General features: G+C 36.8%; 1 protein-coding gene across 1 annotated transcript in view; it reads right to left on the bottom strand.

Moving 5' to 3' along the window:
• Window positions 1-20,000, bottom strand: part of RHOBTB3 (Rho related BTB domain containing 3) — a 90,147-nt gene extending 70,147 nt beyond the window's left edge. The window contains exon 1 of the mRNA XM_028089319.2: window positions 19,927-20,000. Within this exon, the coding sequence (XP_027945120.2) occupies window positions 19,927-20,000 (74 nt within the window). The remainder of the gene's footprint in view (window positions 1-19,926) is intronic.
• Window positions 20,001-24,766: the final 4,766 nt, after the last annotated feature.

Here is a 24,766-nt window from a genome sequence, read left to right as displayed (position 1 = left end):
CTGGAATCTCCCAGAGCCCAGCTGGGCAATCTGGGATACCAATACCACCCACTACTCAAAATCAGGACATTTCTAGAGTGAATTCTTGAAAGCTTTATAGCCAATTTAACCTAAAATGCCCCATTCCCTGATATCCTTATTACAGGCCCAACTATAACTTATCCTGATCATCTAGGTTTGCCTATGCATTTTTTTTCCTGCAAAACTTTTCTAGTTTACCTTCTGGAATTCCAATTGGGGTAGAGGGGAGAACCAGACCATTATTCCTCTATCTTCCCGAAGAACAGTTCTTCTGACCCAAAGAGCCATTTACTGTACTTCCTTCTACCTGTCCTTGTGCTGACATTTAGCAACCTCCCAGTCAACCCCACCCCCACTTCATGCAATGTGCACTATTTTTCTTTCTATTTCAAATATGTCTATGATCCTCCATGATGTCAGTGTCCACATGAATACTCTTTCAACTTTTTAGCCTCTTCATCTTTGATGACCTTCACCTCCACTTCACGTTATCCCTCCTTTCCCATGGCCAGTCTTTAGTTATTATCACTACCTACAACTATTTCCCATTCAGACATTCTACAACCTGGTCATACAACCTTCCACCCTTCCATTTCCATCATTCAGTTACTCCCTACTCATGCTCTCATATAACATCCAAACCCTTGACCTTTCTGTGTTCTCCCTCTCTGCTAGCCCTCTTCTGTCTTCATTTCCGGTCCTATCCATTTGAGGTCCCATGCTGCTTCTTTGTCCTTAGCCTCACATTACTTGTTCTATTGTCCTTCAGTCCAAAACCCCAACCCTGGATCAATCCAGGTGTCTGACTTTTCTATACCCATATGTGGGTTGCTAAATAATGCTGTATAAGTCACCATACAGATTGATGGTGCTATAAATTCACGGTCTCCAACTTCAGTTGGGTATTTGGTACTTCTTGGCAAACCTGGTTGTTGTTCTTGTTCTCCAAAGTAGTTCAAGCCTTCTCCCTGTCTTCGGTCTCAGATTTGATATCTCTTCCCCTCCTTCTCTTCCCTCATGCTTTCTGTCCCAGAGAAGAAGGAAGCATCAGATGGGGAACTCCCCTCAGCTTCCCACTACTAAGCTGACAAATTTATATGCAGCCACATACATCTTTCTCTTTTTCCTTCAGTCACAGTACAATAAATATCCCTCATCTTATTGAAGGCTAATCCCTCTGGTAGTGCTGTGTGTGCTTCCCCTTTCGACACTGGAGGAACTGCACTCCATCTGTTTCCCCTTTCTTCTCTGGTGGCTTCAACATTTACCTCTCTACTATTCATTACTGTCAGTATTTAAACATGTCCAAGTCTCTAGCTAGTATTTTTCTTCCCCATTTGGCTCAAAGCAACTTTTTTTTTAAAGAAAATATCTTTTAGTTCTGAGTTACTTAATTATTTCACTTGTCAGGACTTGTATGCTTGTATATAACAAATTTCTAGTGTTTTAAACAGACTATTTTAAGTGCTACAAACTTGCTCACCTGGAAAATTGTTATGAATTTTAAAACTCAAGTATTATACAAGTTCTTACTGTTCAGTATTGTTTTCTTCTTCAAACTTTTAAATTATGAAATATACAAAAAGCACAAAACATAAATGCATGGTTTAATGAATAATTATAAAACAAACACCCATTTAACCATCATTCAGATAAGGAAATACCCCAACCCTTCTGTCCCTTCTAGATAGTTACTTTCTCACCCTCCTAGGGAAACACCATTCTGAATTTTATGGTAATAATTTCCCAGATTTTCTTTATAAAGTTTAACTCTTTCTTTGCCTACCCAGGCCCACTCTTCTCTCTTCTCCACCCTGCTCTTTATACTGGGAGCTAGCTTGTATGAACTATATCAACAGGTTCCTTTGGCCTCTGGCTTCCACTTGCATTTATCAACAGGGAGATCAGAGGGAGTGGAATAAAACAGAATAATTTCCTCCCCTGCCTCTTCCCCTAGAGAGTCTCCCCAAGGGCTAGCCAGGTTGGTTTTATTACCGACTGTATTCATCAGGGTAGGCAGAGAAACATAATCAACAGGGTAGGTGGGTGTGTGTGTGTGCATGCACATGTGTTTATAAATGTAATACTGTTATACATACTGCACTGATATATATGTCATACATATATATGAGAGAGAAGGAGAGACAGAGATTTATTTTAAAGAATTGGCTCATGCGATTGTGGAAGTTTGGTAAGTCCAAAATCTGCATGGTAGGCCAGCAGGCTGGAGACGTGGGGAAGAGTTACAGTTCAAGTCCAAAGACTATCTGCTGGCAGAATTCCATCTTGCTTGGGGGAGGTCAGTCTGTTCTATTAAGGCCTTCAATTGATTGGATGAGGCTCACCCACATTATGGAGGGTAATCTGCTTTACTCAAAATCCACTGATTTAAATGTTAATCTAGAATGAATAAGTCACAGGAACAAAAGGCACAGTTGTATGGTGTATGGTGACAGATGGCAACTACATTTGTGATGAGCATAACATAACATATAGAGAAGTTGAATCACTATGCTGTACACCTGAAACTAACTTAACATTGTGTGCCCATTCTACTCAAATAAAAAAAAATTAAATAGATGTTAATTTCATTTTTGTAAATACCTTCACAGAAATCCAGAATAAGTTTGACAAATACATGGGCACCATGGCCCAGTCAAGTTGATATACAAAATTAACCCTCACAACAACCAAAGGCCATTATTTCTAAAAGACTTAACTCTTCATGCAACTCTCGCCCTCCGTGTTCCCTCTGCTTACCCTTCTGACTTAAGAATAGTTATGGCTCCTGCTGTTATCAGCACTAGGATGCTGCACCATTCCTTACATTCCTTATAGCTTTTCCCAAACCTTGCCTGTACCTTTTATTAAACAATCTCCAATTACCTAGCTTGAGAGTATCAATACACCTACCCAAGTGTGCAATCCTAGAAAATAGGGTTGCCTGTTTTAGAACTTGATGTAAGTAAAGTCATGGTGTGTGGGTTCCATTGTGTCACGCTTCCTTTGTTTGGTGGTATTTACAGAAGTTTAACCCATGTAGCAACAATTTATTCATTTTCAGTGCTGTATAGAATTTGGATACATGCGAGTATCATTATTTATATATCCATTCTAGGGTTGATGAATATATGTGTTGTTTCCAGTTTGGGGCTATCATAAATAATATTGTTATGAATATTCTTTACATGTACCTATGTATGCAATTTTCTTTACAGTATATACGTGGGCCTGGGATTATACATAATAAAATATGCACATATTTATGAGATAATGCCAGTTTTTCAAAGTGGTAACTCCAATTTATATGCACACATAGTATATGAGTGATTCTGTTACTCTATATTATCAGTAAAGTAACCATCTTGTTATTTTCATACCTTTGAATTTTTGTCACTTCTGGTGGGAAGTAAGTCACTGTGATTTTAATTTACATTTCTCTAACAAATAATAAGATTGACTTTATTGTGCATTTGGATTTCTTCTTTTATAGGTATCTGTTGAAGCTTTTTGCCCGTTTTTACACTGAGTAGTCTTTTCCCCTTAATCTGAATGAATTATTTCTTCATGCTAGATTATAGTCATTTGTTGGCTATCTGACAAATATGTCTTCCCATCCCGTGGCTTATCTTTTTCTTTGTCTTTCTGAAGTCCTTCAATTTCATGATGTCAAATTTCCTTTATAGTTAAAACTTTTTCTGTCTTGTTTAAGAAATTCCTCTCTAACCTGAAATCATAATTTTTTTCTATATTATTTTTGCAAGTTTTATATTTTGCCTTTCACATGTAGGCTTTAATATATCTGGAAATGACTTCTATATGATGCAATTTTACTTTTCTCCATATGGATATCCAACTGTTCAAACATCATTTATTTAAAAGAGTGTTCTTTTCCCACTACTCTGTGGTGCTACCTATTTCATATAGTAAGCATCCATAAATGCATGGGTCTATGTTTTCCATTGGTTTATTTGGCTATCTTGCCAATATCATGCTGTCTTAAATATATGGTGTTAGAAAAAAAATTATTATGGTGTTAGGATAACTACTTCTACTCAATTCTACTTCTTCAAGTGTCTCTTGCCTGTCCTTGGCTCTTTACAATCCTATGTAAATTTTAGAAACATACTGTCACAGGGTGCTAAATGAGAAAAATATGCAGCCAAGAATACTTTATCTAGCTAGGATGTCATTCAAAATAGAAGGAGAGATAAAAAGCTTCCAGGACAAACAGAAACTTAAAGAATTTGTGATCACCAAACCAACCCTACAAAAAATATTAAAAGTGATCCTCTAAGCAAAGAGAGAGCCCAAAAGTAACATAGACAATATATAGAAACAGTGACCTTACAGGCAATACAATGACACTAAATTCATATCTCTCAATAGTTACTCTGAATGTAAATGGGCTAAATGCCCCAATTGAAAGACACAGGGTATCAGATTGGATAAAAAAGCAAGACCCATTGATATGCTGTCTGCAAAAGACTCATTTTAGACCAAAGACATCTCCAAATTTAACGTGAAGAAGTGGAAAACCATTTATCATGCTAATGGACATCAAAACAAAGCTGGGATGGCAATCCTTATATAGACACATCAGATCTTTTAAAACCAAAGACTGTAATAAGAGATGAGGAAGGACACTATCATACTTAAAGGGTCTATCCAACAAGAAGATCTAATAATTGTAAATATTTATGCCCCTAACATGGGAGCATCCAAATATATAAGCCAATTAATAACAAAATCAAATAAACACATCCATAATAATACAGTCATAGTAGGGGACTTTAACACCTCCCTCATTGCAATGGACAGATCATCTCAGCAGAAGATCAACAAGGAAATAAGGGCTTTGAATGACACATTGGACCAGGCGGACTTCACAGATATATCCAGAACATTGCATCCTAAACAATAGAATACATATTCTTCTCTGGGGCACTTGAAACATTCTTCAAAATAGATCACATACTGGGTCACAAATCAGGTCTCAACTGGTACCAAAAGACTGGGATCATTCCCTGCATATTTTTGGACCACAATGCTTTGAAATTGTAACTCAATCACAAGAGGAAATTTGGAAAGAACTCAAATACATGGAGGCTAAAGTACATCCTACTAAAGAATGAATGGGTCAACCAGGAAATTAAAGAAGAACTTTAAAAATTCATGAAAACAGGGCGCCTGGGTGGCTCAGATGGTTAAGCGTCTGCCTTCAGCTCAGGTCATGATCCCGGGGTCCTGGGATCGAGTCCTGCATCGGGCTCCCTGCCCTTTGGGGAGCCTGCTTCTCCCTCTGCCTCCCTCTCTCTTTCTCCGTCTCTCTCTCTGTCTGTCTCTCATGAATAAATAAATAAAATCTTTAAAAAAAAATTCATGAAAACAAACAAAAATGAAAATGCAATTTTTCAAAATCTTTGGGATGCAGCAAAGGCAGTCCTAAGAGGGAACTATATAGATGCAAGCCTTTCTCAAGAAACAAGAAGGGTCTCAAATATACAACCTAACCTTACAACTAAAGGAGCTGGGGAAAGAACAGCAAATAAAGCCTAAACCCAGCAGGAGAAGAGAAATAATAAAGATTAGAGCAGAAATCAATGAAATAGAAACCAAAAGAACAGTAGAACAGATCAATGAAACCAGGAGCTGGTTCTTTGAAAGAATTAATAAGATTGATAAACCCCTGGTCAGACTTATCAAAAAGAAAAGAGAAAGGACCCAAATAAATAAAATCATGAATGAAAGAGGAGAGATCACAACCAACACTGAAGAAATACAAACAGTTTTAAGAACATATCATGAGCAATTATATGCCAACAAATTAGTCAATCTGGAAGAAATGGATGCAGTCCTAGAGACGTATAAACTATGAAAACTGAAACAGAAATAAGTAGAAAACCTGAACAAACTCATACCCAGTAAGGAAATTGAAGCAGTAATAAAAAAATCTCCCAACAAAAAAGAGCCAGGGCTGGATGGCTTCTCAGGGGAATTCTACCAAACATTTAAATATTTTATTTTATTTTTAAAGATTTTATTTATTTATTTGACAGAGAGAGTGAGAGAACACAAGTGGGGGGGGGCAGTAGAAGGAGAGGGCAGGGAGCATGATGCAGGGCTCGATCCCAGGACCCTGGGATCATGACCTGAGCTGAAGGCAGACGCTCAACCATCTGAACTACCCAGGCGCCCCTCTACCAAATATTTAAAGAATGAATACCTTCTTCAGAAGCTAAAAAATAGAAATGGAAGGAAAATTTCCAAACTCTTTCTATGAGGCCAGCATTACCTTGATCCCAAAACCAGACAAAGACCCCACCAAAAGGGAGAATTACAGACCAATATCCCTGATGAACATGATACAAAAATTCTCACCAAAATACTAGCCAATAGGATCCAACAGTATATTAGAAAGATTATTCACCAGGACCAAGTGGGATTTACTCCTGGGCTGCAAAGTTGGTTCAACATCCACAAATCAATCAATGTGATACACTACATAAATATAAGAAAGGACAAGAACCATTTGATAATCTCAATAGATGCTGAAAAAACATTTGACAAAGTACAGCATCCTTTCTTGACTAAAACTATTCATAGTGTAAGGATAGAGGGAACATACCTCAATATCATAAAAGCCATATATGAAAAGCCCACAGCGAATATCATTCTCAATGGGAAAAAACTGAGAGCTTTTCCCGTAAGGTCAGGAACACAGCAGGAATGTCCACTATCACTACTGCTGTTCAATATAGGATTAGAAGTCCTAATCTCAGAAATCAGACCACAAAAAGAAATAAAAGGCATCCGAATTGGCAAAGAAGTCAAACTCTCACTCTTTGCAGATGACATCATTCTCAATGTGGAAAACCCAAAAGACTCCACCCCAAAATTGCTAGAACTCATACAGGAATTCAGCAAAGTGGCAGGATATAAAAGCAATGCACAGAAATCAGTTGTGTTCCTATACACTAACAATGAGACAGAAGAAAGAGAAATTAAGGAGTTGATCCCATTTACAATTGCACCCAAAACCATAAGATATCTAGGAAAAAACCTAACCAAAGAGGCAAAAGATCTGTACTCAGAACACTATAGAACAGTCATGAAAGAAATTGAGGAATACACAAAGAATTGGGAAAATGTTCCATGCCCTTGGATTGGAAGAACAAATATTGTTAAAATGTCTATGCTACCTAGAGCAATCTACACATTCAATGCAGTCCCTATTAAAATACCATCAACTTTTCCCCCAGAGCTGGAAAAAAATAATCCTAAAATTTGGTTTTTTTAAGATTTTATTTCACAGCGAGAAAGGGAACACAAGCAGGGGGAGTGGGAGAAGGAGAAGCAGGCTTCCTGTGGAGCAGGGAGCCCAAAGCGGGGCTCGGTCCCCAGGACCCTGAGATCATGACCTGAGCCGAAGGCAGACACTTAATGACTGAGTCACCCAGGCGCCACCAAATAATCCTAAAATTTGTATGGAACCAGAAAAGACCCCGAATAGCCAGAGGAATGCTGAAAAAGAAAAGCAAAGCTGGTGGCATCACAATTCTGGACTTCAAGCTCTATTACAAAGCTGTAATCATCAAGACAGTATGGTACTGGCACAAAAACAGACACATAGATCAATGGAACAGAATAGAGAGCCCAGAAATGGACCCTCAATTCTATAGTCGACTAATCTTCAAGAAAGCAGGAAAGAATATCCCATGGAAAAAAAGACCGTCTCTTCAACAAATGGTGTCGGGAAAACTGGACAGCCACATGCAGAAGAATGAAACTGGACCATTTCCTTACACCACACACAAAAATAAACTCAAAATGGATGAAAGACCTAAGTGTGAGACAAGAGTCCATCAAAATCCTAGAAGAGAACACAGGCAGCAACCTCTTCGACCTCAGCCACAGCAACTTCTTGTGAGACACATCTCCAAACGCAAGGGAAGCAAGGGCAAAAATGAACTATTGGGACTTCATCAAGATAAAAAGCTTTTGCACAGCAAAGGAAACAGTCGATAAAACCAAAAGAAAACCGATAGAATGGGAGAAGATATTTGCAAATCACATATCAGATAAAGGGCTAGTATCCAAAATCTATAAAGAACTTATCAAACTCAACACCCAAAGAACAAATAATCCAATCAAGAAATGGGCAGAAGACATGAACAGACATTTCTGCAAAGAAGACATCCAAATGACCAACAGACACATGAAAAAGTGCTCAACATCGCTCGGCATCAGGGAAACCCAAATCAAAACCTCAATGAGATACCATCTCATACCAGTCAGAATGGCTAAAATTAACAAGTCAGGAAATGACAGATGTTGGCGAGGATGAGGAGAAAGGGGAACCCTCCTACACTGTTGGTGGGAATGCAAGCCGGTGCAACCACTCTGGAAAACAGTATGGAGGTTCCTCAAAAAGTTGAAGATAGAGCTACCCTATGACCCAGCAATTGCACTACTGGGTATTTATCCCAAAGATACAAATGTAGGGGCATCTGCACCCCACTATTTATAGCAATGTCCACAATAGCCAAATTATGGATAGAGTCCAGATGTCCATCAACAGATGAATGGATAAAGATGTGATATATATATGGAATATTATGTATATATATATATATATATGGAATATTGCTCAGCCATCAAAAGAAGGAAATCTTGCCATTTGCAATGACATGGATGGAACTAGAAGGTATTATGCAAAGCGAAGGAAGTCAATCAGAGAAAGATAATTATTATATGATCTCACTGATATGTGGAATTTAAGAAACACAACAGAGGATCATAGGGGAAGAGAGGAAAAAATAAAAGAAGATGAAACCAGAGAGGGAGACAAGCCATAGGAGACTCTTAAGCATAGGAAACAAACTGAGGGTTGCTGGAGGGGAGGGGGGTAGAGGGGTGGGGTAACTGGGTGATGGACATTAAGGAGGGCATGTGATGTAAAGAGCACTAGGTATTATATGACTGATGAATCACAGGCCTGTACCTCTGAAACCAATAATACAATATATGTTAAATAATTGAATTTAAATTAAAAAATTAAAAAAAAGAAACACTGTCACATTCCACAAAAAATCAGTTGAGATTTTAATTGAGATTCTATTAAATCTATGTTTAGGATTTAGTCTTCTGATTTATGAACATAGTACATATCTCCATTTATATAGATCTTCTTTAATGCTTTTCAATAAAAGTTTTATAATTTCTCCATAGAGGTGTTATACATTTGTTTTTTGGTTTTGGGTTTTGTTGTTGTTGTTGTTGTTTGTTTATTCCTAAGTACTTGATATTTTAAGATGTTATTATAAAAGAACTTTTCCTTTTCATCTACTTATTTATTGTTATATAAAAATACTTTATATTGGTTTTGCCTTTAACAGCAACTTTGATAAATCTATAATTAATTCTAATGATTAGGCTAAACTTCTTCAAAGGGTTGTTTACAAATGAGTCTCTCTTTTCTCACATTCTAGTCATTTCTCACTTCACTACAATCTAGTTTTCACCCTTTCTGCTCCAGTCAAGCTGCTGTTTTCAAGGTCATCAACAGCCTCCATATTGTCCAATCCGAAAGACTTTCTCAAGGCCTTACAGATGTGTTTCCTCTTTCTGAAATGCCATCTTTTTTTCTTCTATTACAAAGCACTCTCCTTATTTTTTTCCTACTTCACTGCTGGTCACTTTGGGTTTCCCTTGTTTTGCCACTCTTTTACATGCTGTTTCTTGGGGTTCCACCCTAGAGCTTTTCTCTTCTCATGCTGTACACTGTTCCTCTTGGAGCCCTTTCATCTATTCTCATGGCTTCTACAATTGCATGCACATTGATGATTCTCACATTTCAAACTCTTAGATCCCATATTTCTCTCCTGAGCATCAGGCCTGATATCCAATTTCCTAGGCATCTTCATTTGTTTCATGCCTCAGGAAACATACTTATAAAAGTCTGACAACTTTACCTAAAAATAATAAATTTATGCAAACTCAGCCTGCATAAAACTTAATGAAAACAAATAGAAATGAAAAATAACATAGAAACGTTAAAAATGGGAAAAAGGAATAAAATCATCATTTTTGGATGCTATGATTGTACACCTAGAAATCCCAAGAGAATCGATATAAAAACTATTGAAATAATAAAATTAAGTAAATTGACTGGGAACAAATAAATGCATGTTATATATGTATATATACCATCTAGCTAGAAAAATATAATAATTCTATAATTTTGTTAGTGGCATGTCGATGAGTATTTTTAAAAATATATTAATGATTTAGTAACAATGAAAAGTTCTCTGATTCTTAATACTTTCAATTTTACAACTATGTATAGAGCTAATGACTAAAAGTTTCTGTAAAAGTTTGGGGTGCCTGGGTTCAGCAGCGAGTCTACTTGAGGATTCTCTTTCCCTCTCATTCTGCCCTCCCCCAGCTTGCTCTCTCTCTAAAAAATTAAAAATAAAAAAAAATTAAAAAATTAAAAATATATTCAGATCTCTGCCAAACTTTTTCACTTACATCAAAGTAAGTTTTGGGGTGTCTGACTGGCTCAGTAGATAGAGCATGTGACTCTTGATCTCAGGTTTGTGAGTTTGAGCCCCACATTGGGTGTAGAAATTGCTTAAAAACAAAAAATCTTAAAAAAAAAACCCAAAAAGTTTTAATAAGACTGTGAATCTCTGTGTGTGTTGCTGTGGTATCTACGATGTGTATCTATTATGTGAGAGACTGTCTTGTGTCCATGCATTTGCTTCTGTGTGCATGTCTGTCTATGAATGTGTATCTGTTACATCTTGAGGGCAGGATCTAGGAGATGGGATTATAGTTGTATAAAAGAAAGGAAGGAATCCATTTCTGCTGGAACTCATCTTCCATTGGATAACAGGGAGAAAATATGTATTTTTATTGCCAAAAAAACTCTTGACAATAGGTGAAATAATTGAATAATTTTATGTCTGTAAGTTTTAAACATTTTAATAAAACTTTATTACAAAAGAAATGCATTTGTAAGTTTCAAATAAACAAATCTGATCACCCACTGATAACCACTTTATATCCTCCCAGATATTTTTATGTACGTATACACACATATTTTTGCAAAATGGGATTATTCTAAATCATTTTTTTAAAGCAATATGGCATGAAGTCAAAAATACTTGTCCATTCTGTTCCTAATATATAGCAGAGTGCAGGGTATACTGAAACATTAAGAAAATATCGTTCAAATAAATGGAGGAATCCTTTATGATTGCCTTTGGCAATATTTTTCCCTTTGGCATGTTTATATATTTATTTATGAGTCCCACATGAAGTGAGAATTTTAGCTCTTTGTTATATATGTTACAAATGTTGTTTTCCCCTATTTATACTTAATTTTAATTTTCCTTTTCCAAAAGAATAGAAAATAATATTTGAACATACAGCTTAATTTCACTGAATAAAAAAGGGCACATGATTTAATACAAATGGTACTTTATTACAACTTTTAAAGAAATAAATGAAGTAAATGCAATGTGGAAGAGCGAAGTGCTGACTGCTCCTCACTAGAGGTTCTCCTCTATTTAAATAAAGTTATGGGAATGATTTGTAGATATTATTGCAGAATATGCCCAAGAGCAGTAAATTTTTGAGTCAGAAAGACTTGGTTCTTACCCATTTCTGCCCCTCAGCAGCTGGGTGATGAGGGAAAAATCGCTGACTGCCTCTAAGGATCTGTAAGCAAACAGTCTCTATGTAGTATTCCATTCCTTAATAGATATTTCCAAGATGGATACTTACTCTTAAATATGAGAACAAAGTATACCTAGAGCCCCAAATCAGGCTCAGGTTCTCTGCCAAAAATTTGACGATAACATGAAAAAAATATATATATGTTTTATATGTTCTATTTTTGGTTTTGCCATAATTAATTTTAAACACTTAGGTTTAATACTTCTTGCAGAGAAATTGTGTTTTTGTTTTGTTTTTTTTTTCTCTAACAACTCTGTTGACTAAAAGAAAGTACTTTGTGTTCTTAAATTTTCTCTTGAGAGAATCTTGGTATCATGAAATGGAACTACTAGTACAGTTGTTAAAGGAATAAGCCACTGAACAAGCCTTTAAGGATCTAAATATACTCCATTAACTTTAGTTCAGTAAAAGTAACATCATGAAGTATTTTAGTCCACTGTTTTGGGGTAATTTTACTAGAATATTACTGAATTGGAAATCTAAATTTACTATTGCTGTGTTGCCACCAATATGTAAAATTGTCAAGCTTTCTAATATGACTACTGTACAAAGTCTACATCTCATGGCCACTTTTACAAAGTGGTATTTACTCAGCTTGCAAATATTTACTTTAACACAGATCTTACTTACGTGGATCTTCCACTAACACTTTTGTCCAAGCTTTAAATACATTCATAAAATTAATTATAGATTTTTTTGGGGGGGAGGGGGATGAATCCCATTATAAAGATAAATTTTCTTGGCAACTGGCCCAATACTATTTTCTTTCTAAATAGCAGAAGCCTCCTAGCCCTGGTCTAGCCCAGGTCAGAGCGTCACAGATTTTTATTTGATTAAGTAAGAATGAAGCTCACTGCTAATATGATGTTTGTTGTCAGAATAGAAATGGTTCATGATGTTTTAGTTAAATTGTTATTAAAAATAATGGGGTAACAAATATTTTCATTAAAAAAGTACAAGTTATTTTTGTTACTACAATTAGTAATTTATTCTCCCATTACCTAATATATACAAGCCCTTTGGAGGAAGCAGCCGCTTGTGGAAGGTATGCTAGAATCTTTCCAGCTAACAGTGTATTATCTACTACAACTAGAGAATTATTAACTGTGCCCCACTGGCCACTGGCCTAATAAGATAAGAGACTGACCCTGAGTCAAAAAGAATTAAGGCAGAAAGTTTATGCTTTAGATCAAGAGACCAAGTGACCTAGGAATTAGATTCTAAAATTGTAGAACTGTAGGATTTTAGAAATCATAACTCACATTTTACTGATAAAGAACTTAGAGAACAGCGAATGACAGGCTAAAGTTCTCAGAAGAATCTAGCGCAATATATTCAATAGTATAAAAAATGTATAAATAACCTTGTTATTTTAAAAATTTTAAAAATCTATATGATTTTTGCTGTATTTGCTGTTTGAACATTAGAGAGTATCAATAAACAACAAAAAAATACTTTAACAAAATCCTATGGTATAGATTCTTCATATCACATAATTGGAGTGAGAAAAAAATTAACAATTAAGGATGAAAGATTATATGAATCCTTACATGTGATAACATGGCATAAAATTAGGAACACACATATACACAAATGAATGCATGTAAAACGTGAAATCTGAATAAAGTCAGTGGATTATACCAATGCCAATTTCCTTGTACTCTAGCTATGTAAAATACCGTCATTAGGGGACCCTGGGGGAAGGGTAAATGAGACCTCTGTACTATTTTTGCAACTTCCTATGAATCTATAATTATTTCAAAATAAAGAGTTTTAAAAATATGAACACCAACTGTACAAATGCTTTTTTGTAAATAATTATTTAGAAACAATACATGACTGGCATTTGATATAAAAATAATTATGATCCTGGTTTAGTTCTCACCTGTTTGTCCATTTCTTAAACGACTGAGCCACCCAGGCACCCCAAGTTTGTCCATTTCTTAACTGGGAATATTGTGTCTTCTTAACTGGGAATATTCCTAGAAATTGTGTCTTCTTGACATTCTCCATTAGAAAACTGATTAATATTCATAATTTCAGGGACCAGCTGTATGTTGGAGGTCCCAAATCTTTCTACCAGCCCAGATGTCCCATTTAAACTCCAGCTCTACTAAACTGTTCTCACTAGAGCCTCACATGGTGTCCGACACCAACCTGGCACTCAAGACATACTAGATGAATGAATAAATAAATAATTTTCCAAATATCTACAGGATGTTTGCCTTTGGAAGTTACATCATCGCCTAAATTTGTAATGTAGCAAAACAAAACTAATATTTTCTTCCCACACTCTTACCCACCCAATCTGCTCATTCAGCTAATGTCTGTATCTTTTCCTCTTCTATTATTCTCCCATCCAACCAAGATTTAACAATTTAAATTGGCTTTGACTCTTCCTTCTCCTTTATTTACCTTATTATATCTAACAGTTACCTCTTCTGTTCATGTGCTTCTCAAATATTCCTTACATTTGTCCCTTGACCTCTATTTCATCCCTAGAACTACCATTTAGCCTCATTTTATTACTCAATGATTCTAAGTTTCTTGCCTCCTCCTAGTCTTGATTTACCTTCAATCTATCTTCCATGCTAATGCTTGGTAAATTTTTCTAAGCTACTATTTTTGTCAAGTCATTATACCAATTAAGATCATGGTAATCCTAATCATTGCTACCATTTATTGAATGCTTACTATTAACTCTTTACAACAATGCTGTGAAGTAGGCATTATGTATTTCCATTTTATAGATGAGGAAACTTAGAGTCCAGGAGATTAACAATGTGTCACATTTTTTAAGCAGCAGAGCGGGGACATGAACAGGTTAGCCTGGCTCCAATCTCTCTGAAAACACCCTTCTCCTAAATATGTATACATCTTGCCCATTCATCAAAATATGCCCAACTGAACCTTGGCCTAGCAAAAATAAATGCTCGTTGAAGAGTTATTGCAACCGCTTTATTAAAGGAGTAGAACTCTGTAGGGTGCAAGCTGAAAGTAAGGATCTCTTTTTCTTCCACTGTCCTTCAAACTTGCACTATGACTCTGTTCCAACTCTCGGAGCTCCACCTCCACTACCTTGAAATCTCAGGGTGATTTTACAGTTTTGTGCTTGCTCTCATGTACTAAATGAAATTTTAGTACATAGAGTCCAGTCCAGTGTCATAATCCAAACTCTAATCTTGTATCATTTAGAACTTTCCTTTCCTGGTTGAGTTTTGCTGCAGGGGTGGGGGTGGGGCGGGTGCGGGGAGCTCTTACTTAACTATGTGGTTGTGACCAGCATTGGTGCCTTCAGGAGCAACAAACAGTCATAGGTGACTGTATCATATGGAACCCTGCTGGAAACCTCCTACTGCATTTCCAGCTGGATTACCATCCTGAGAAGCCCCCGGGCTTCTAGCAGCCTTTCTCCCTCACACTGCCCCTTTAGGTGGGGTCTATTTTGTGAAGATGTCCGTCTGGGTCCCTCCACAGGTGCCTAGATCTAGTCCACAGTTGGCTCCCAAATAGCCTTCTTCTCTCTCCTCTTGAATGTCATATGCTCCTTTCATTCCAGCCCCACTGGATCTGCTTATTTGCCTCTCCCACCTTTCCTGTTCTCTGCCAGTTGAAACGTAATTCCCAGCTCATCTCAACACACCTTTCCCCATGAAGCTTTTCCTGAGTTATCTCTTCTTACAATGATTTTCCCAGTCTAAAGTCCTGAGCACCATAGTCTGTCCCCACCCTCCCCCCTGAAAAAGTCAGTTTTACCTAAGAATATCCTGGATGAAGCAATAAAAATGATTAATCTTATTAAATATTGACTCATATCTTAGGTATATATGATTTTAATGTTGTGTGTGAGTTAATAGGAAGTATGCATAAAGCCCTTCTGCTGCATACTGAAATACATGACTGCCTCAAGGAAAAAGCAATAGTATACTTGTCCTGTCCTGTGACCTGAATTAGTGGCTTTTTTCACTGAATATCACTTGCACTTGAAAGAACAACTGACAGAGAAACTATGGTTATACAGAGTTGAGTTGAGTTAGGCAAGATACTTTTTCAACAGTGAAAGAAGTTAGGCTGTCATTTCAAGGAAAACAAGTGACAGTGTCCATTGCCAATGATAAATTTAAAACAAAAACTAAAATTTGGGAAACCTTGCATCTGGCACCATGAATTTGACAACTTGTGGTGGTTAGGTAGATATGTCCCCACATTCTTTGATCCAGTTCTCCTCAAGAGGTGGGGCTTAGTTTCCCACCCCTTGATTGTGGGCTGGACCATTTCTACTGAACAGAATATGGCTAAAGTGATGAGCTATCATATTGAGACTAGGTTATAAAATGACTGTGCTTCTGTCTTAGGTGAGCTCTTTTATAGTCATATTCCCTCTCTCTTTCTCTCTCTTTCTCTTTCATCAGTCATCTGGGACAAGCTGCCAGGATATGAGGTAGCCCTGGTAGAGGAAAGCCAACTGCTACATCTTGAGAACACTCAAGCAGCCTATGGAAAGGTCCATTTGGCAAAGAACTGAGGCTTGCAAGCAACCATGTGAGTAAACTTGGAAGTGGATCTTCTGAAGCCTGCCAAATGGTACATGAGTGAGTTTGGAAGTAGACTGTCTCTCAATTGAGCCTTAAAATGACTGCAGCCCAGCCAACAGCTTGACTGCAACCTCTTGAAAGACCCTGACCCTGAACCACCCAGCAAAGCCACTCTGGATTCCTGACCCACAGAAACTGTGAGACAGTAAAAACTTGTAGTTCTAAGTTGCTAAGTTTGGGTAATTTGCTATGCAATAATAGGTAATACTATAGCTTCCCCAAACTTAAAGACTTTTCTGATAAGAGCAATGGTAATATTAACAAAGGGTTTTGGGGGGATTGGAAGAGTGGGGGAGGACAAGGAGGTTGTTGTATGATGAAACATGTCAATGGAGGATCTACATAAATCAGAGGACCAATATTATCCAAATGATCAATGCATGATGTTAAAAAATCATGCATTATTAGAAGATCTGGTCAAAGTACAAGACAGACCAACAAATTTTAATGTAACAGAGTATATGATTTCTATGTTGCAACTAACCTTTGGGAAACTACCACTTACTGAAAGCTGGTGTAGGATCAAAGAAGACTATCCACACTAACCAGGAAAGAGTATTATATAGTATATGTGCTGCCAAAGTGAGGAAAGAATATTAAAATATTCCTTACTTTCACAACTACATTATCTGTCTAAAGGCTGGATTTTCTTCATGTATTTCAACCAAAAGGATGTACTGCAACAGATTAGATTCAGAGGCAGATAGGAGAAACCAGATGTTTTCAATGAAACTAAACATTAGAGAGATTTGCAAAAATGAAAACAACATCACTCATCTCACTACAGGTTTTATTTTGAAAAAGTTATTTTTCATAGGAAGGATTGTTATTGTCATTTTTAAATGAGTTGTATTAGTTATATATTTTGTCACCAATTATGCCAAAATTTAGCAGCTTAACAGTATTTATTTATTATCTCACCTTGTTTGTGGGTCAGGAATCCACGTATAGCTTCTTTGGGTTCCTCTGGCTCAGGGTCTCTCACAAAGCTATATTCAAGGTATGAGCAGAGCTGCAGGCATCTTAAGGCTTGACTGGGGTAGGATCAGCTTCTCAGTTCACTTACATGGCTATGAACAGGACCCAGTTCCACAATGCAGTTGGCCAGACACATCAGTTCTTTGTCAGATGGGTCTCTCCACAGGAAAGTTACAACATGGCAGCTGGCTTCCCTTGGAGAGAGAGAGAGACTGAGAGAGAGTGAGGGGGCAATCAAGACACAAGACACAATCTTTCTGTAACCTAATCTTGAAAGTGGCATCCCATCATTTTGGCTGTGTTTTTTTTTTTTTTTTAAGTCAATAAATCCAGCCCACACTCAAGAGGAGGGGATTACACAAGGGCATGAATACCACAAGGTAGGATTCATTGGGGGCCATATTGAAGATTGCCTACCATATGAATTAATAAATATCTTATACATTTCTCAGTATTAATTTCTAATAAGTTATTATCAATAGATAAAATCAAATAAACAAGAGCTATTTGGGGTTCTCAGTAATTTGTAAGAGTGGAAACAAGTTTTAAGACTAAAAACTTAGAGAACTGCTCTTCTAGTAAGACAAATATTGGCTCTCCACATGGTAGAAATGCAGAGCATTATTCAAGAGTTGATAATTCATGTCTTACTTTTATTATCATTCATAACTATAAACTCTTTTCCCCAAAATGATAGTATTTATAATAGCATTATAAGATACACAAATGCATAGTGAAATATAGTAGCCTCTGTCACAAGTACATATATAGTAGGCATAGTATCAAGACTTATAAGTACTATACGTACTGTACATTTATCACGTATCTGAGAATACTTCATTTAAAAATTTCAACAGTACTTATTCAATATATTAAGTGCTTTGATTGTGAACACTTAATAATTGGTGATTTTATTATATTATTATTTTGTTCAGCAAATATTTGGGAAACCCTGGGCAAAGAATAGTATTAAAGTTAGAGATATATGAAGTTTCCAGCAAGAATTAATAATTTAAGCCAATATTCAGATGTGATTGCCATGACCCAGAATTTAACGATAGAATGAATAAAGTACAAGACTTCAGGGTATGGAGAAAGGAAAGAAAGAAGGAAGACAAGACATGGAGAATAGCCAGAAATAAAATACAAAATTAGCTTATGAAAGAAAAAGAAGGCTATGTTAAGGAATATGGGCTATTAATAGCATCAGATACTATAAAGGTCAAAAAGAATGAAGACTGAAAAAGGCTTAGATTTTAAAGGAGACTTTAAAGGAAATCCCCCAGAGGGCCAGAATGCAGATCTAAGTAGGAAGAAAGAAAGCTGAGACAATAAAGGGAAAAGAAAATTTTGGTTGGTAAAAAAAAAAGGTTGCAAGATCTAAGGAACAGGAGATCTAAATACACATCTTACTGTTTACTACTTTCAACACTGAACAATTTTATGGACAGCCTGTATTCTTTATGAAAACCAAGAAGTGCTAATTTTGAATTATATTTACCTGTTATATTTTTGAAACGAATGGCTTAATAAACTAAATTTTAGAGATTTTGCTTTGACTAAGAATTTTTCTATTTTTTTTTCTTGCCACTATGCCAGAGGTACATCCTTGATTTTTTTTCCCCCTGTAGTAAGTGCTCCTAATATCTGGTTTGATCCTGGAGAAATTACAGTTACAAATATATACAATGACCATCTGTGATAAAGTCAGACAATTGCTAAGGTCAAACAAAATTTTGGAGATCTCTGTTTCAACTCCTTTACTTTACTGATTAATAAATTTGAGCCAAGGCATTGTAGTTCCTACAGGCAGCCAGACCAAGCCCGGCACTAATATCCCAGGATCTTCCAACTTTTAATCCTGGGGTACCTTACTGACAACACATTATGCTACATTACTTTCGATGATATTTTCCAAAATTATTACTGGTGTGATATTTTTTTAAAGATTTTATTTATTTATTTTAAAAAGAGAGAGAGAGAGCATGCTCATGAGTGGGTGTGGGGGGTAGGGGCAGAGGGAGAGGGAGAAGCCGACTCCCTGCTGAGCACAATCCTGAGATCATGACCTGAGCGGCAGGCTGAGGTTTCACCCACTGAGCCACCCCGGTGCCCCTACTGGTGTGATTTTAACAGAAACTTGATACTTTGGAAGAGAGCGTTTGAGGGTGAAGAAACCTCTGAACAAGGGATAGGGGCTTGAAAAAATTAAAAGCTGTTACCATTTAGGATTAAATTTTTCTGCTCCCTGGTACTATTCTTCGGCTTCCTAAAACCATCATCCCTTTTCTTCAAAATCATGTATGGCAGGACCTTGTCTCTTGGGCCTTCGTTTTCATCACAAATAAATCAACCCCATTCTGCATCATTTGCTCTTCTCCACAGGCAAAACTCCAAACCGCTAGGGCCAGAGGATCCCCAGGAGTGCAGTTCTCTGGACCGACATTTGGATTTCAGGTACCATGACCCTAAGCTCGTCCAAAGTTGGGGAGTGAGTTGGAGGAGATGCCAAGACTGCCCCTCTGGGCCTGCGCTACATCCGGGGCCTTAGAGAGGTTCTGACTACCACACACAGTACCACCCATACAATTCAGGAACCTCCCTGTGCCTGGAGCCCCGTGTCTGTCCCAGGCTCCAGCTGGCCACGCTCCAGCTGGCCATGACGTATCGACGTCACACATTATGGCACGTGCCGCGGGGCCTGAGAGGACTAGCGCAGAGGCTTACGGTTAAACGTGTTTGGAAGTGGGAGTAGTTGGACCTTGGGCTGCTGGTCTTTCATTTCCGGGAGGGGAGGCAGCTGGTGGAGGTGGAGGCGGAGGCTGCAGCCCAGAAGACCAGGAGGGCCTTGGGGGAGATGCGCTGGTAGTGGCCCAGTGCGGAGGGCAAGGAGGCAGCCTGCACGTGGCATCTGCACCTGCGCCTGCATGAAATGCACGGCAGCGCTCTCCAGACAGCACACTTCCGGGAGAGCCGCTGGAGGTGAGGACAGCCCCCAGGGCCATCAGCATCTCCTGGCAGCTGCCCCAGGCTAGCCTCTGCTGAGAGCAGCTCTGTTTAGGAAATGGATCTTTCATCTTTATGTTTTAAACTCAGTAAGGATGAAACTTGAATCAAGAGATTTTGAGTTTGGGCGAGATTACACCATTACCTTGAAAGTAAAATTTATGTAGAATATAAAGGTACTTAGTTTTTAAAAACGTACTGATTTTGCCCCCAAACACTAAGCAGTAACGTCGAAGTGATATACACACCTGATATCTCAGGTCCTTCTCATTTTCTCATGGGAGTTCTTCCTTGACATTTATAGTAACACAATCTTCTCTGTATACTATTTCCATTCCTAGTATAGCACTTATTAGTACATGGGATGACCTCATTTATCTGCTTGTTTTTTTATAGTATCTTCTTAATGCAAGGTCAAGGAGAGCTGTGATCCGGTCTGTTTTATTTATCATCTCCATTTTCTAACACAGTGCCTGATGTTTGTTGATTAGAGGAAATCTTTTATGACTCTTTCACCACTCAAAGCTGGTGCCCTTCCTGTTGCTTGCAAGGAACAACATCCTATGTATGTCTGTCTTATTGCATTTATATTTTATTGGAATTGTCCCTGCATATGTCTGTGTTATACTGTGTGCTCCTTTATTTAGAACAAGGACTTTTATTGTTCATTTTTGTATCTCATGTGCCTGGCATGCAATGAACACTCAGATTTTGATTGCAAAAGTGAAAGCTCTCCATAATAGAATTTCTGATCATCTGTATCTTTTGTAAACTTCTTAGACTATCTCAGAATATTTCTCCTCTTGATGGTATTTTTGCCCTGATATTGAAAGCCACGCACTCTGACTAAAAAAGGGAATATGTGTGGTGAAAAGAATTCAAAATTTGGAATAGAGAATCTAGATAAGAGTTTTTGTTCTGCCATTTGCTGGCTTGGAGATACTCTAAATTTTTCAGAGCCTGGCTTATCATTTGTAGATAGAGATAATAATACTTATATATGGTCTATGTAACCATTCTGTTTCTTTGCATAGAATCAAAAATAAAATCTAGCTTTAATAAACCTCTTTATTTTTTTTTAAGATTTTATTTATTTATTCATGAGAGACAGAGAGAGAGAGGCAGAGGGAGAAGCAGGCTCCCAAGGAGCAGGGAGCCCGATGCGGGACTCGATCCCAGGACCCTGGGATCATGACCTGAGCCGAAGGCAGACGCTTAACCATCTGAGCCACCCAGGCGCCCTAATAAACCTCTTTAAAAGAAAAAACAAAGAATTCTCTACTTTCCCATCCTCTGCCTACATAACACATATTAGACATATTTAGTTTTTAGTTTTATTGAAAGTTATTCATGTAAAAAATGAGTAAAAGCCATAAATTAGGCAGGTACGATTTAAATCTTTGGTCAGAAAGACTTTATTTTAAATAAAGGGCATTATTATTTATATAAATGTTATATATAATCTTCATAATTTAGGACTATAGGCAATTTATTAGTCTTTTAACACGTAAGAATTATTTGTGTATAAAATAGCTTAGAAATACCTAAGGGGATTGCTTGGTACTGGCTGAAAATAAATGTAGTCTCATGGTGAGCTTAGATAAATCCACACTTGGTGAATTAAGGCTTGTCTGGGCTCCACTTCAAAGAGGTGTGATCAACTTGCTAATAAAGTGTTGGGTCAAAATAAAGAGTGGGTTGCATCATTTACTGTATTCATTTTTGGCATTGTTGAAGGAACATAATTTTCTTTTTTATAATTATATAGAGTTACATGGAATAACTAGTTATCTTTTCATTATGCTTGAACATTATTGGTTTGACCAGAGAGATCTTACATAAGTATGTGTACATTCTATGACCCTAAGGGAAGGGACCAAAATACACAATCTGTATTGGTTCCTGAAAAGATTACTGCAGAAGTAGATAAATCTAAGACTTCCAACCAAAGGCCATAAAAAACATGGATTGTGAATACTTAAATGTATTTAATATGTATTTCTTTGCTTTTCTTGACATGCTTCAATTAAGACTGCCCGTTTCCAAGGTGGAAGAATCTATCAGAAGATATGCAGCTCCTCAGAAACCCTTACTGGACAGTGATGACTACAAATTTGATGAGCGATATGTAAGAAAAGATTGATTTTAGTTTAAAACATAGATTTATAACAAAATTTTCAAAGGCTGAAATAAGATCTGCTTTTCAGAATATGTTATATCATATATAATTCTATATATATATAGAATTCATAATATGTATGTTATATATAATTCAGAACATGTTATATATAATTCTTTCAATTGTTATAAAGAATGTAGTTGTGAAACATTCACCCTAAATCTAAGCAAGTTACTGGTGAAAGCGATGGCTTTTCTTGGTTCATAGAAAATAGCAATATGTAGTATGATTCTGTTCCACTGTATGCAAGCTCCAACAGAGTAAGGGTTTTTGTCTGTTTTGTTTTCCCAGTGCTAAACAGTGGTAGCACATAGTATGTGCTCAGTAAATAGTGAATGAGTGACAGAACTTCCCTTCCTGTTATTACTGGAATAGCTCTTGATGATAATTTTTTCACAAAAGTTGTTACAGCAATTTGCTCATCAGGTTATCTCATTTTATTGTTTTTATTAAATATTGAGAAATCATATTTATAAATTGTAAGATATAAATAATTATAGTACATTGATATTTGTACACATGATTAAGTTTTAGAAAAAGTACATTACCATTACCTTTGCAACTGTCATGTGCCCTTGGTCCAATCCTATGTCTTCGTGTCCCACCCTATTCTGAATTTTATGTTTATTGTTCCCTTTCTTTTTCTTTATAGTTTTACCACACTTATGTGTGCTCCTAATATATTACTGAATTTTGATTATTTCCAAACTTTACATAAATGAAATCATACTGTGTTTTTTTCTGTATCTTTTCCTCATTCAAAATTATTACATTCCTAAGATTTACTCATGATGTTGCATGTAGCGATAATTTATTCATTTTTACTGCTGTATAGTAACTATTATGGATATATAATTTATTTATTAATTCTGTAGTTAATAGATGTTGGAGTTGCTTACACTTTCTTTAATCTACAATTAGTGCAGCAGTGAACATTCTAGTGCATGTTTCTGGTGTTAGTGGGGATATTGCCAGAATTGGAATTGGTGGTCACAGCTATGCCTGTCTTCAGTTGTACTTAATAATACTGTTCTTCAAAGAAGGCATGCCAGTTTATGTTCTTATTACCACTATATGAGAATTTCTGAGCTCCACATCCTTGCTAGTACTTGATACAATATGAAAGAAATGAGAAATGCAAGGAAAACTTGACTAGAATAGAATTTATAGAAGATTTTAACACTTGTTTTTTAGTAATATGGTTAATAGGCAAAAATTAATAGGCTGTATAAGAATTGAATAATAGCACCTGGGTGGCTCAGTCATTCAGCGTCTGACTTCGGCTCAGGTCATGATCCCAGGGTCCTGGGATCGAGTCCCGCTTCGGGCTCCCTGCTCCGCGGGAAACCTGCTTCTCCCTCTCCCACTCCCCCTGCTTGTGTTCCCTCTCTCACTGTGTCTCTCTCTGTCAAATAAATAAATAAAATCTTTAAAAAAAAAGAATTGAATAATATCAATAAACTCAGGTTTTTTGGTAATGTAAATGCATTTTTACATTTTTTGATTAAAGACTATATGTTTCCTTTTTATGATTTAGGACATTTATAAAAATTTGTCACATAGTTGGTCACAAAAGAAACCTTAAAATCGGGAAAGTAAAGACTTTATAGACCATATTCTTTGATCTAAAAGCCAATCAAGTAGAAAGAAATAATACTAGAGTATCACATCTTAATTACTGGGGGGTACCTGAGTGGCTCAGTCGGTTAAGTGTCCAACTCTTGAACTCAGCTCAGGTCTTGATCTCAGGGTCATGAGTTCAAGACCTGCTTTGCACTCCACACTGGGCATGGAACCTACTTAAAAAAAAAAAACTTAATTACTTGAAAATTATAAAACATAATTAAAATTGTTCTTGGAGCAAGGAGGAAATCAAAAGAATCGTTGAAATCTCTTCTTTCAAAAATGTATGGGATAGGGGTGCCTGGGTGGCTAAGTCATTACGTGTCTGCCTTTGGCTCAGGTCATGATCCCAGGATCCTGGGATCGAGCCCCACATCGGGCTCCCTGCTTAGCAGAAAGTCTGCTTCTCTTTCTCCCACTCCCCCTGCTTGTGTTCCTTCTCTCGCTGTGTCTCTCTCTGTCAAATAAATAAATAAAATCTTTAAAAAAAATGTACGGGATAAAGTAAAAGATCTATTCAGAGTACTTTCATTATTGAAGAAGACTAAAAATATGGAAATTTTGTACTTCTTTCAGAACATGAATTAAAGACAAAAGAGAAAGAAAAATATGTAAGATT

Source organism: Eumetopias jubatus, unplaced genomic scaffold, assembly GCF_037043125.1.
Source record: "Eumetopias jubatus isolate StellerSeaLion01/CBP00866 unplaced genomic scaffold, mEumJub1_p1.0 scaffold_5, whole genome shotgun sequence".
Classification (NCBI taxonomy): Eukaryota; Metazoa; Chordata; class Mammalia; order Carnivora; family Otariidae; genus Eumetopias; species Eumetopias jubatus.
The sequence above is the reverse complement of the archived record's forward strand: the minus strand, read 5'-3'. Positions and strand labels throughout refer to the sequence as shown.